At 46.1% G+C, this 14,976-nt stretch overlaps 1 protein-coding gene across 1 annotated transcript in view; it reads right to left on the reverse strand.

The window, feature by feature from the left end:
* Positions 1-5,163: 5,163 nt before the first annotated feature.
* LRP4 (LDL receptor related protein 4) overlaps positions 5,164-14,976 on the reverse strand; it is a 133,401-nt gene continuing 123,588 nt past the window's right edge. The window contains exons 33-38 of the mRNA XM_078859232.1: positions 14,828-14,941; positions 13,907-14,054; positions 13,084-13,154; positions 12,330-12,417; positions 11,202-11,340; positions 5,164-7,579 (exon numbers count right to left, since the gene is read on the reverse strand). Of these exons, the coding sequence (XP_078715358.1) occupies positions 7,166-7,579; positions 11,202-11,340; positions 12,330-12,417; positions 13,084-13,154; positions 13,907-14,054; positions 14,828-14,941 (974 nt within the window). The 3' untranslated portion in view covers positions 5,164-7,165. The remainder of the gene's footprint in view (positions 7,580-11,201; positions 11,341-12,329; positions 12,418-13,083; positions 13,155-13,906; positions 14,055-14,827; positions 14,942-14,976) is intronic.

Consider the following 14,976-nt stretch of genomic DNA (forward strand, 5'->3'; position numbering starts at 1 on the left):
CAGCCGTGGTAATTTCACTCACACGGTCATTGCAATAATACGTAATTTAAGATTCATTATAGAACCTTTTGAGTCAGATCACTGAAATAAAATGTGTCGTAAATCCTCCTCTACCCGACATAGCCAATTAATAAAGTTTCCATGTGAAAAAGCGCGTCAATTTATAACTGATCCAGCACACCGGTGTGCTGTGGAGAAATCTCACAACATTTAAATGTGTACGACGTTTTGCGGGTAGCTAGAACCAGCATCAGCAGGCAGTAGTCATAATTGTTTAAATGTTCTCCAGCGTTTGGCCTTAAATAGGGGACGTGATGCCATCAATGTTAGCGCTGGTAAATATAAAGGTGGATACAGTATATACCCACGTAGTAAAACTGATTAGTCATAGATACATCTTTGCACTAGATGGTTGTTAGATTATAATAAATGTTAAATATGTTCATATAAGGTACACGTTTACATACTAATTGGTTAGTAATGGTATAATGATGCTGTTATGGTTTAAATTAATGTAAATACTTTTTTATGAAGGTTGTCACCTGATTGTTTAATGATGCGTTTCAAAGCTGCACCCAGCATATAGCTGTCAGCTCGGTTAAAATACTGTATTATTTTCTGTCAATTCCAATATATTTTTAAAATAGTCTCGGCCAATAGTAATTCGTTTTGCATATAACATCAACATGATCAAAATCAATTGAACGTCCTTGGTTTGGCAGACGTGTTCTGTAGCTCCCGGCAATTGTGTTTGTGAGAATGTGATGTACCTCTGATATTATTTTATTCTTGTACATATCTTCAGTCCAACATAGCATTTGCCACAAGTTCAAGTACTCTGGTAAACTTCTTCTGTTTGTAGTTTGAGTAAAGTTCATCCTTGTGACCAGTCCAAGTCAAGATTTCTATTGTGTACTGTGCAAAATGTCACTCAGATTTAGTTTATCCTAAAAACTAGCCACATTATCAATGACTCCTGCAATAACCGACAGTTTCCTTTCCTTTTTCATACCAAATTTATTTATCGCACTCAGTACTCTGTTGAATAATTTCATCCATTCAATTGTAGCACTTTTTTACATGTTTAGTCTCACTCCTCAGATCTGACAGTTTTTGCCTAAGATATGAGCATCTGCGGATGAGAGAGCATTTTTGTTGTGGGTGATGGTGGTGTGTGCGTGCATTCAAAGGCATCGGTGTGGATTTTTTTTGATGGACGCTGTCTCTTTTGTTTATATTGGGGTCATGGCCAAGTAGAAATCTAGATTTAGGAGGCGGTTTGCCTCCTCAAAACTGGTCAGAATGCCATTCAGGTTAAGTTTAACAGCTCTAATCAATTGACCGGTGTGCTGAACTAATAAAGAATTGGCATGTTTTGTTTACGTGACAAACCTAACTAATCGGCTGTGTCGGCTTGTGGCGGGTTTAACGACACATTTATATTTACGCGATCTAACCCAAAACCTTTTTTATGAAGCTACAAATATGAGGCTGTATGTTTTGTTACGTCTAATGTTAATTTATATGTAGCAGAACCAATGATTGTGTTATTGGTATTCATGGGATACCGATTTTGAGAATCTTTGGCCAACCGAAGAGTATTTGTGGTTTTGATGCCCTTGGTTGAATCAAATATGGTTCCTCCTTGTGAATTTATGATTTTCAATGATTTCTGTTGCCTTAAGTTCCAATTCATTGGTCGGGTCTCATTTAATGTTAAGGTAGGTACCCTCAATTAGTAAATATCTTATTTTGTTGTCATAAACCACAAGTAATATCACAACTGTGGATGAGCCTTTTGTCTGCAGCTAATATTACAATGTCTGTGTTTGATGCCAATTTTATGAAAGCGTTTTCCTCAGTCAAGGTAATTTTGTTTTTGGTAATTTACTGTCACCATCAACTCACACTAACCAGTGCGAAGTACGTAAAAAAAACTCATGACTGACATAACATGAGGCCTTCATCCAGCAGTGGATTTATAAACGGCTGTAATTATATACATTTACATCATGGGACCTCCTTTGCCAGGACCAAAATATGGGAATAGATTTCCCCCTTTTTTCTGGCAACAAAACAGGTGTTAAGATGTTAAAACACCAAACTAAAACCTTTTACAAGGAATCATGTCTGCATTAACCACAATACTTGTGGTCACAATGCAAACACAAAACGTACTCTGATGATAAAATATTGAATTGCCTCTGCCAATTTGTATTATTAGGTAACCCTAAGGTACCGCCACGAGAATCAATTGTAAAGAAAAAAGTATAACTGTATCAATAGACACACACACTATTGCCTGGGGACAGTTTTGTCCTAAATACATTCCCCTTACTCATGAAGACTTAGAGATTATTTTGTTGTTGCACACAATGGACAACAAACGCCTGATGGCGGTGGTGACGGTGTTCCAGTGTTCATGCTGTGTGGAGTTGCTGGTCGCTTAGATGTTGGTGCGGAGTACAAAGGGGGCACTGGACCCAGCATGCCCAGCTCCTTGCCTACACACTGACACCAAGCCACACAACAACAGTTGTCGACATTGAGCAAGATACAACACGCGCTGGCGAATGTTTATTTTTGTCAGGTTATGGCAAAGAGGTGCCGCTCGCGCTGTCTTCTCCATCAACAGCAATCGGATAATCACGTCATCTTTTTTAATGTTTTGTGTTCCCATGAGAATTTCGCATGTGCTTCCAGCGAGGAAACGAATGTTTGATTGGGAGAAGTCTTGTGACAAATATCTTTCGCAAGCCATTCTTCGACACTTGCGTTGTGGGCTTTCTGGATTGTTATTCCACATATCAGTGTGAGCAGGGCCGTATTGTCCAATATGCACATTTAGGCACAGTGCCTAGCTAGGGCCGACGAAAACTATAGCGCCTACGAAAAAAATGTGACCGTGTTTTTTTTTTGTTGAATGTTATCGATTAAAATGAAACGGCATCATTTTAAAGCTGCGTCATCCTTTTTGATAATCGTAGTAAAAAAAAAAATTGTTTAATAAATTTTCGCTTGTATATTTAGGCTTACCTCTTTTTTTCCAATAATTTCAAATAAAATCTGCTTATCTGCGGCACACAACGCGCGGTCGTAACATGGGCAGCAGTGTCAATTGTAGAAAGTTATCACTTAAAACCTGCGAAACAGAACTAGCGAGGGCGTACAAGAACCCTTAATCCGACCCTGAGTGTGAGGCTTGGATATATAGTACACAAAGAGAGAGAGAGAGTATATGGTACAGTCATTGCAACCCCGGCAACACAGTCCGTGAGCTGAATGGCCGGTCATGTTGGAAGCAGCAACTGTGCTAAAGTGGAAAAGGTTTTGCACGGGCTGTTTCATCCGCGGCTGTCAACACATTCATATTTAATGACGGATATGTGCATTGTGTGCGTAATGGGAACAATCCTGACAATGTTATAGTACTGATAAACTGATGGAACATTCAAATCAGAATTGCTATGTATTTCCACTTAACAATCTTATACAATTGAATGACATACTTTCGTAAAAAAAACACATTCCTACTCATGAACAAAATTTACTGATTAAAATTTGCAGGTTAATTCGCAGCGACACAAGGTGGCATATACAGTGTAGCGCGTATGTGTAGCTTTATTAATGTCATCGTCATTGGAGATAAATATAACCCGAACCGTTGACTTTACTTTTGCAAAGGAGAACTGACACTCCAACTGGAACATATTTTTTTATAGCCATTTCGGAATCCAGGCCTTATCAGACTGTCAATAACTCGAATCAGCCTAGAGTTCTCAGCCAGCTGCTCTGCAATTTTATGGGTTAAAGTATAAACCCCATATAAACTTCAAACTCCCAACGGCTCTGCTTCAGCAGCAGCTGTGACCCTTATTAGAACGGGACGTTCATGTGATGGTGAGCTTTAGTAAAATGACACTTGCCCTGAGCAACTGTATGATTACTTTACCCAATCACAATACAATTAAATTTTGACTTAAAACTTTTGTGACTGCAGGAATTAATATTCTTTTGTTATTTCGCTAAAGTCACCTAGATAGAAAAATAATATTAACTTTATTTTTCATTATTATTTTTCTATCTACGTGACATTACCGAAAGAACCAAAGAACACAATACGATTTTTTAACTATTTCACTGAACTTTTTATTTATTTACCAGAAGCGACCTGGACACAAATGATAGCTCAACGAAGTGGCTTATGTGGAAATCTATAGCAGCCAAATACTCTAAACGCATGTTTCTAAGTGTGGAGGGGAAAAAAAACCGGAGGACCTGGAGAAAAATCGACGCGACCACGGGGAGAAAGACACGCCAACTCCAAATATACGTGTTTATCACCACAACTATCTAAAAACAATCGACACGCTCACATATTCCCACAACCTATTGGCAAGGAGATTGTATAACTATTTATGTTATGCAGATAGTCGTTGTGCATGTAAATGAACAGTGCTTTGCCAATCCACTGCTGAATGAGGGCATCTTAATACGTGCGGTTCGTGAGGGTTATTTGACCAAACTTGACCACGGCTGGTCTGTGCAGGGTTGGTGAAGGCACGGAGAAGTTTAGTTGTAGCATAGATGGACAGTACAGTAATGGATGTTGCTGCATTGGCCTCTGCTGATAACCGAGTCCCACAGCCGCCTAGAGCACATGTATTGTACATCCCAGTTTACCATTGAATGTTGTTCCCAACATTGTCCCAACAGTTCAAGCCACGTGCCAAGGTTGGACCAACGTTGTAATCACCAGCGAAACATCGAACTCGAATTGTAAACATTGTGGGTTTACTCTCTAACACACCATTGCGTTGAAGTAGCAACTAATTGACACGTTTTGTTTACGTGAGAAACTTTACTAATTGGCAGTGTCGGGTGGTGGCGGGTTTAACGACACATTTACGCAATCTCACCTAAAAACCTGTATTATGGATACTGGTCGTGAAAGCCTCCGACTACGTGTTAAACCAACGTTTTACTGGAGTGGTGGTCGCTCCAGGTTCAACCCCCGCTTACCTCCCAGGATCTGTCGAGATCAGGCACATTGTGGGTAATTTGGTCAAAGACAATTCAGGGACTCCTCTACTTACGAACGTTCAACTTACGAACTTTCAGAAATACGAACAAACCTGTCCGTATGTCCAGTTGCCTGTTCGGACCGAGAGTCGTAAGTTCAACAGCCGCACAATAGATGGCGGTGATGGCATCTACATCTGCAGAATATGAAGAACCAGTGACATCTACGTCTACAGGAGATTATACAACTTTTAAAGCCATTCCCCGTATTTTAGTGTACATGCCGTACAACACGTATGGAATTAACGGGAGTAAAGTTGGACTTACGAACAAATCGACTTACGAACAGAGACCTCTGGAACCCAACAACGTTCGTAAGTAGATGGGTCCCTGTTAAGTCAATAAGAGGAGAATATACAGCACTGCGACTGTACATTAAGGTTGACAAAAATAAAAACATCACACGAAGTGGCGCAGAAATTAATAATTTAATTTACCCCCTTTACCACCATGTTTAAAAAAAAAAACTCCAATGCAACTACAAATCACACCGTACAGTATGAACGAGCTTTAAACGTTTATGAAGTGTTGTTTGTGTAAACATTACAAAAAGTAAATACAAAACAATTCTTTTTCGCGACGACGAGTACTACGAGAGTTACGAGAATTATCATAAAATGGCAAAACAGTAGTTCAAAAAAATACAACATTAGACATCATGGTATACTATCTTGACAACAGTTAAATACATACGTTATGTCATAATACAACTCTACGACTTGCCATAAAATAAGTATAATTTCAATGCAATAAAATATATATATATAGACTGTGTAATTTACAAAGTGAGGCAAAATGGAGATGATACCAGCCGGGTTACTCATAGTAAGGCGTAGTTTCCCATCAGTCCCATTGCAGTGACTGGTCGCCACAACACGTGGGTGGGCGATTGTAAGGTTCCTAAGCCAATTGACCAGGTAATTTGGACTCTACCACAATGGGCAACCGATGAGTCGCACCGGCACTGCCCACGACGTGAAATGTATTTCAGTTCGAATTCAAGTGAGCAACGCGGACAATCATCTCTTACTGATGTGGCCTGACTCCTGAAGCAATATCAGAAACAATATTCTTTCGCGATTGACTGTATATATTGAAAATGTTTAACCAGGAACAAATAACCACCCCTCCCACCCTCTTATTCTTGGCTTCTCCTGTCCATTCCCCATAACGATATTTAATGCAGAAGTATAAAAGAACGGAAATTTAATTAATAACAATAAAAAAACTGTACAACACACAAAATACACTGCAAATAAAATGCCTGAAATTTAAGCACTGCTTGGCGAAGGGTGACAATGGGGCGTGCGTTTGAGAAGGAGCCCCCCACAAAGAGCTGCGAGTTTCCACGGGGGCACATTTATCCGTTCTGCAGAAGGCCGTACCACTGCAAGCCATTGGCGGTCTCCTTACAAGGGAGGAAGGGGGTTACACACCGCGCGTTTTCTCGTACTGCGATACAACATAACCAACATGTGCCTACTGCAAATTAAATATAAAGCAGCCAACAAAACCCAGTGGTTATTACCGTAACATTAAATAATGCAATATGTTTTTTTTTTCATCTATATAACAAAACAACTCTTATAGTTTTTTTTCTCCTCCGCCACGTAATAAATGAAAGCAACACTTTCTACAGATTAAAAAAAGAAAAAAGCATAGTTCTCTTTTAGCACGTGACCATATCTTCAAAACATTTTAATTACAAAGTCAAGTTTCTCCTGTGTGTGTTATGGCCACTTTGTTGGCAATGCAGTCTTCTGAAAGTTCAACTCGTCAAGGCTTCTTGGGGATATCTCCAGGTACGAGATATCAAATTTTCTGTCGTCGTCTGTGATATCCTGCCGTGGTCCAACGGCTGCTTCACTTTCCAGTTCTCCCAGAGTCCCTTGATAATTAATTTTTTAAAAATCATTGCATCACGGAGGGGCAACACCATTACTGTTGGGCATATAAAAAACAAGAACAACTTGCAATTCTGATCCACGTGTTTAGAGTCAATCACTGGCTGCAGTTAAACCACAAAAAAAATCGAAACACACCCAAAACATAAACCAGTTTTTTTTTGGCAAAGCCCACGCCGTCACACGTCGCTCTCCGTGAGCTCGCCCCTCTGCGGCTGGTACATCACGTCCCACGCGGGCCTGGGCGGCGCGCCAGGCGATGACCCGTCCGAGGGACCCGCCAGCCCCAGGCGGCTGCCGGTACTGCTACACTGCGACTCCGTCTCCTCCTGCAGCAGGTGTTCTGTCTCCGCGTCGGGCGCCCGCTTCTCCAGCACGTGGCTGCCCAGCGACGAGGCGGCGGCGGTGGCGGCGCGCGGCCCGCCCAGGGCCTGGCCGCGCGGGCACCAGGGGCCCTCGCGGAGGCGGCCGTCCCAAAAGGACCCGTCGTCGTACTCGTCGTCGTCGTCGTCGGCTGCCGGGCGGTGCTTGATGAGGTGGAGGCCCTCGGTGGGCGCCAGAGGCCGCCGCGTCGGGGAGACGTCCACCAGGCCCTGCGGGTGGCGCACAAGAGCGGTAAGCGTGTGATGGCGCCGCCGGTGATCACGGCGCGAGAGCATTGGGGGCCCTGGGTACAAAGTCCTATTTTGAGTGGGCCACGTGAAGACAACCGTGATACGTTGGACAAGCTGCATAGCTTCATTATATCACAATTGTGTGAAATAATGCATGGTAAGTTTTGAGTTTATTTCATTGGGATCTGAGCGCCAGCTGATTAGAATCAGAATATTTATTTATACTGGAGGAATCAAATTAGCTATGAAGCTCTTTTTCACAAATGTCTCGTAGGGGTCAGATTAGAAAGTTAAGTGAATATTTGGTGTACCCCTATATATATTTTAGTTTCAATCCAGGGGCCCTTGAGCTACTCGAGGCTCTTTTGCTTTGTGTGCTTACGCCTAGCGCCACCACTGGATGGCGCAACAATGAAATATCGATTCTTACGCCCAGCATGTGAAATTGAGTCCAGCATGTGAAATTGAGTCCAGCATGTGAAATTGAGTCCAGCATGTGAAATTGAGTCCAGCATGTGAAATTGAGTCCAGCATGTGAAATTGAGTCCAGCATGTGAAATTGAGTCCAGCATGTGAAATTGAGTCCAGCATGTGAAATTGAGCCCAGCATGTGAAATTGAGCCCAGCATGTGAAATTGAGTCCAGCATGTGAAATTGAGTCCAGCATGTGAAATTGAGTCCAGCATGTGAAATTGAGCCCAGCATGTGAAATTGAGTCCAGCATGTCAAATTGAGTCCAGCATGTGAAATTGAGCCCAGCATGTGAAATTGAGCCCAGCATGTGAAATTGAGCCCAGCATGTGAAATTGAGCCCAGCATGTGAAATTGAGTCCAGCATGTGCATCAAATACTGGGAATGATAATCAATTTGATTCGTGTGTGTGTATATATGGTATCGAATATTTTAGGGCATGTGACCCCTGGCAGCCATTACAGGCGCTACATGAACAATGTTAAAAAAAGAGGATAGGTTTTCAAATATTGATGGCTAAATAGTGATAATTCATCTGATCAGAGCGAGGGAAGTGCGGGGGGTGAGGCAAATTGTTCCACGCCTATAGAGCATTCGTGGGAGTCAGGTGCCACGGGTGCTGCCAGGACACAGCAAGGTTTCCTTTAGGGAACGGGCCGTTATCAGTGGCATCTGTACAGGCTGCTCTCCCACATTAAGCCTGCTAAGCAAGTTCCATTTTTACTATTTATGCATTTCTCTTCAAGGAGTGCATTAACCGCCTCGCTGGTTATGCATTTTTTATGAGGTTTTTACAATTTGTAGATGTGCGTTTCTATAGCTTTGTACGCTTAACGTGGTTGCCAATGGGTATTCCCTTACATTCAGCAAATGTTATATTTCATGAAATGTAATATTGTCTGTGTGATTTATGATTGACAGCCCTTTGTCAATCCATCGCTGGATGAAGGCCTCCCCACACCATATCGGTCATGGGGGTTGTTTGACCATACTTCACCACGCTGGAAAGTAGAGGTTGGGGAAGGAGGTATCAGGTATCTCGCCACGGATGTTAGTCGTGGTCGGGAATCGAACTCGGATCACGGGGTTCATAGGGTAGTCCACTCAATCACTACACCACCAACTCTCCCTTCTCAGCATACCTCAACGTATATTTAACGGATCACTGATGAGTCGATTAGCTGAGTAGTTTCAACACAAATGGAAATGGCGTTTGTTAATTCACGATCCAAAATGCGAAATGTGTAAATTATTAATCGATTGACGCACCAACTGTATTGACAGTTACGTTAAAATATTCACACAGAGAACGCGGCACAAAAAACATCACGCCAGCACATGCAGTGTAAAAGTCACCCTCTCAAAACATACCCCGGGAGAAAAAAAAAAAGATGATTTGCTCGGTAAAAAAAAAAATGCGGTTGGAAATGGGGGGATCTGGTGCATGGCACGAAATTAAAGGATAGATGGGATGAAAAAAAACACCAGTTAGGAATGAAACGCGACAGAACGAACGGGGCGGCGTTCCTTCGCATTCTACAGGGTGCGTCAAAAGTCAGGAGCCGGCCGGAGCGTCTTCGCGGATACCGCGTAGGATCACATTGGTTAGGCCGCGTGGCCGCTCTCTCCTTCGTGATAATTGTTTTTTTACCCTTTTATCTGGCAACAAAACTGACACCTTATTTACAAGGAGTCATGTTTGCATAGACCACAATAGCTGCAGTCATAATGCAAAAAAAACATAACTCTGATAAAGTATGCACTGTCCTTGAAGTTGATTGGTCCACACCCGAGACAGCTTTCCTTAGAGCCTAGTCTCACATGGTGTTGGACCAGATGACGCCAAAAGGCGCATACATTATCAGAGTTATGTTTTTTGTTTGCATTATGACTGCAGGTATTGTGGTCTATGCAAACATGACTCCTTGTAAAAAAGGTGTCAGTTTTGTTGCCAGATAAAGGGTAAAAAAACAATTATCATATTTTTTATTGGCAAATGAGGTTCCAATGGTGTAAATGCTTACCCCGAGCTCTCTCTCCTTCGTGTTGTGCCGCGAATGTTGTCCAACGCCATGTCTGACATTTCCACTCAAAGCCAAATCGGTTGCCGCAGGACCTGCCAGCACGTGGGTCCTAACATCGCGCGGTACAACCTCAAAACTCCCCGGAAAAATACTGCGGCTATTTTGATGCTCATTGAATACGTGAGCCGACTGTGCTCAGATCAACGTGGACGTGCCGACGAGCGATCGAGCATCCCGTGCGAAGAATGCTCGCGACGTGCGTGTCCAATCGAATACTGCACGGTCCGAGCGTCCGCTGTACAACTGACTGCACAGACGTACGGGCTCCTGATGTTTTTGCTGCACCCTGTAGGCCATGCAGCAGCTAGATGTCTCCACGCTGGGTCGTGGCGCACACACACAACGCATGCCCAACCGGTACCTGATGCAAACGAGGCTCAAAATATAAAGGGGGACAAAGAGTCGCTTGAAAATCCCAGCTGTAAGGTGACACAAGAATGCAACGGAATGAAAATCTGAGTGGGTGACAAATACTGCACAAGAGATTCAGATTATTTGTCAGGCTCCTTCCGATGCGGTAATGTTTAACCTTGGCAGAATGTACATTTTTGTCCCTCTGCCTATGACTAATAATTATAACGATTTCCTTTATGCACCCAGATGAGGCTCACTGAGTCTTAAGACTCTTTTTGAGGAGAGTCCTGCATCGGTATGTTTGCCTCAATTCCATTAACGAGTTGTTGTTGTTTTTGTTGCTTCATATGGGTGGGAAATGGAGAGAACCCACACGTAATGGGGTGGGGGGGAGGGTAACACTCAAAACTCCACACAGATGGATTAAATCCACTGCTGTCCTGCCATCAGCTGGCCACCTGGCTGCCCAGGTAGTCTCCCCAAGAGCTCCCACGACCTGACTCAGGCCTGTACAACAACACAAGGCGCCTTTTCCCAGCAGGAGGCTTTTCTCGAGGCTAGCTGGCTAGTTGTGGCACGGTGGGTGGGGGTTGGGGGGGGGGCATCGCGGGGCGCGCACCTCCGATTAGCACGGGTGGCTACGTACGGTGCGAAAGAAGTTCAACGCACGTACACGCGCGTACGTACGCACCTCCTTGTAGTGAACGTGGCTTCTGCCCGGCGCTTTGTGCGCGACCTCCAGTTTCACGGCCTGCGTGGCAACTCGGTAGGAGGGGTTCGTGTAGATGAGGTTGTCTGACGTCGGGTCCTCAAATGCAGTCTTCTTTTTCCTGCAGTCAGAAAGACAGAAGGGGAGGAGGAGGAGAGAAACTAAAATATCCGTATTCAAGAATCTGCATTTGACAGCCAAGTTTGTCACGGAACTCACTTGAGCCACTTACATCATACAGAGTCGGGGGAACAGCCCATTCTCACTGATAATGGTCGAGATAATAAAGAGTGGAGTAGTTATGGTGACGGTTAGGAGAATGGGTGGGAAGTGTTTAAGGAGGGGTAGTGATAAATGTAGTGATAGGGGTTGGGGTAGTGATAGGGGTTGGAGTAGTGATAGGGGCTCGGGTAGTGATAGGGGTTGGGATAGGGGCTGGGGTAGTGATAGGGGTTAGGATAGGGGCTGGGGTAGTGATAGGGGTTGGGATAGGGGCTGGGGTAGTGATAGGGGTTGGGATAGGGGCTGGGGTAGGGATAGGGGTTGGGATAGGGGCTGGGGTAGTGATAGGGATTGGGATAGGGGCTGGGGTAGTGATAGGGGTTGGGATAGGGGTTGGGGTAGTGATAGGGGTTGGGATAGGTGCTGGGGTAGGGATAGGGGTTGGGATAGGGGCTGGGGTAGTGATAGGGGTTGGGGTAGTGATAGGGGTTGGGGTAGTGATAGGGGTTGAGATAGGCCTGGTCGGAGCTGGGGAGACCAGGCAGTAGCAGTAGCAGGATGGGCTAGGGAGAAGAGATGGGGTTTAAGGGAGGAACAGATGCAGGTTGAGAGTGCAGATGATTGTTTTATGGGCAATTGGAGTTTGATCCAACTACACGGGCATCTGTGGGTTGTGGGGGGGGGGTATGTGCCGGGCTCCTGACGAAGGTGGGTGGACCGCGGGAAACCCCATTTCATCCTCGCAGCAGTGCCAATGTCAACCGCGCTTACACCGCCATCTGTGAGCGTTCCTAACGTTTGGGACCGCTCCGATGTAACCACAAGGCGGCGGTCGCTGCGTGGAGGTTGTGTGGTTGCGCTGCGAGGTCGCGGCGGGCCAGTCGTCACCTGCACACGATGATGATGGCGATGAGCGCCAGGACGCTGACGAGGGACATGGCCAGACCGACGATGTATGCCGTGTGCAGACCGGAATCTTTCAGGGAGAAGAAAAAAAACCACACACAAATTAAAAAGCAAAACATTTCACAACATCCAGCTCATCCTGAGATCGGGCACACCTTGGGTGACTTTGTCTGAGGCAATCGCACAGTAAGGCTCCGGTTAACCATCTAAAATGTTACGTAAGTTGTTTACAAATCCCGTAAGTATTACTCAAGCTCTAGAACCTGGGCACGTGACAGTGGATTCTTGATAACGGAGGGAATTGACTGCTCTCTCACACCGCCTAGGCCAACTCAGCCTTCAAATGTGTACCTGGCGCGGTGTGTAAACATCGCCACTCACTTTCACTGCACCGTGCGCTTTCAGATGCGTTTCTGCGGCCGTTTGGAGCGCTGTTGCTTCCAATGCTCGGAAGCCACTGGAGCTATGCACTTTTAAATCTCAATTGAAAACTCATTTCTTGAGAACTGCTTTTTGTCTTTACTTTCTTGTCCTTCCCCAGCACCTCCAATTGGGACGGTTCGCGATGTACGGTGCGAAACAAGTTCAACATACATACACACGCCCATCTGGGAGCCGCCCCTGCCTGGCATTATACTATCGAGTATAGAGACGGTCGTGAGTGACTGATGCAGGGCTACCAAGCCTGAAGGTCTGCTGCAAGCACCGCTCCTGAGGCTGCGAGGGCACCACTCACCGCTGGCAACCCGCGCCGTCTCGTTGTAGAGAGCTCCGCACAGTCGCCCTCCCTCCGCATTCTCCACGCACCTGCGTGGAAAGCAACGGCGTCATGCTTCACCGTTATCGCCGCCCCTGCCCCCTCCCCCGCGCCCCCACTCTCGCGATGGACCCGATGACTCGCCACGGGGTATTTCTGAGTAGAAACATTCAGAAGCCCCGTAGCTATGGCCCGATTGCTCATCATTAACACCATCGTCGTCATCAAATCTAACATTTCGATTTAAAGCTTTCGTGACTGCAGGGATTCATCTTCTTGGTTCTTTCGGTAAAGTCACGTAGAAGGGAAATAATAAAATAATAAAAATAAAACATTATAAAATACAATTCTCACAACGTTTCGGCCACAACGCAAGCAGCCGTCCTCAGGTGAAGAACAGGTCTGTCGGAAAGACAGCGTCTGAATGACAGACCTGTTCTTCACCTGAGGACGGCTGCTTGCGTTGTGGCCGAAACGTCGTGAGAATTGTATTTTATTTGTTTTATTTTTATTATTTTATTATTTCCCTTCTACGTGACTTTACCGAAAGAACCAAGAAGACAAATGTAACATGTTTACGAGACTAATTCCCGTGAATGAATATCTAACTTCCCCCCCCCCCCCCGGTTCAATCCGAAAAACAAGTTGGTCCACCAAAAAAGCAAAGCGTGCAGCATACCGACAACATTTCTTACTATGAGCGCAACGTGCGAGGCCGCCCATCACCCCCAGGGCTCTATCCCGGTTCGCATCCTCCCCGGACCGTCGACACCACAAAGCGTTTACCGCGCCCGGCGCTCACCTCACGGTGGTGTTGGCGGGGTTCGTTGTCTGCGCGACGGTGAACGGCGGCGCTGGGGCAGCGGGCGCCGACTCGGTGGCGAGGGGCCGGCTCGTGGACCTGGTCACTGCGGGGGTCGTCTCCCGCGGCTCCGGCACAACTCCCGGCACTGCGGGGTTCCCGGGGAAGTTTAAATTCGTTTTTAAATGATGAATAACAGCTCGCTTTGATTCGTCATTCATAGACGAGCGCGCGAATAATTTTTAGCAAAATCAAATCGAACGCGAGTTGCTTCACAGCCAATATAGAACAGCGGTTCCAACCAAATGCCAACGTTTTACTGGGCTAATACCCAATAAACAATATGTGTACGTGTACACATACTGCCCAGTATCATGTGTATACATACTGGGGAATGGCAGTGCAGTGGTTACGAACCCTGTGACCCAAGTAAGGTTTCCACTTACGGCCAACACCAGTGACGAAAATCTGAGCCAGTCCTGGTTCTCTCCTAGGTCGACTTAGAGTTGGTGTGGCCGGGGTGGTGCAGACAGGGGGTGGTGTGGCCGGGGTGGTGCGGCTGGGGCGGTGTGGCTGGGGTGGTGTGGACAGTGGGTGGTGCGGCTGGGGTAGTGTGGCTGGGGTGGTGTGGCTGGTGTGGTGTGGTGGATGTGGTGTGGCTGGGGTGGTGCAGACAGGGGGTGGTGTGGCTGTGGTGGTGTGGCTGGTGTGTTGTGGCTAGCGTGGTGTGACTGGGGTGGTGCCACTGAAGCGGTTCGGCTGGGGGGGTTCGGCAGAGGTGGTGTGGCTGATGTCGTGTGACTGGTGTGATGTGGCTAGCATGGTGTGACTGTGGTGGTGTGACTGGGGTGGTGCCACTGAAGTGGTGCGGCTGGGGGGGTTCGGCAGAGGTGGTGTGGCCGACACCAACACGGCGCTTACCGATGGAGCACGGCCGCTGGTCGGGCCGGTCAGGGCACGCGCACACGTAGTCCGTGGCCCTGGCGAAGCAGAGGTGCGAGCAGCCGCCATTGTTGTCTCCGCACGCGTTGGTACCTGAGGGGCGGGGGTCGTGGGGGGGGGGAAACGTG

This window comes from Lampetra fluviatilis, chromosome 8, assembly GCF_964198595.1.
Source record: "Lampetra fluviatilis chromosome 8, kcLamFluv1.1, whole genome shotgun sequence".
In the NCBI taxonomy this organism is placed as follows: domain Eukaryota; kingdom Metazoa; phylum Chordata; class Hyperoartia; order Petromyzontiformes; family Petromyzontidae; genus Lampetra; species Lampetra fluviatilis.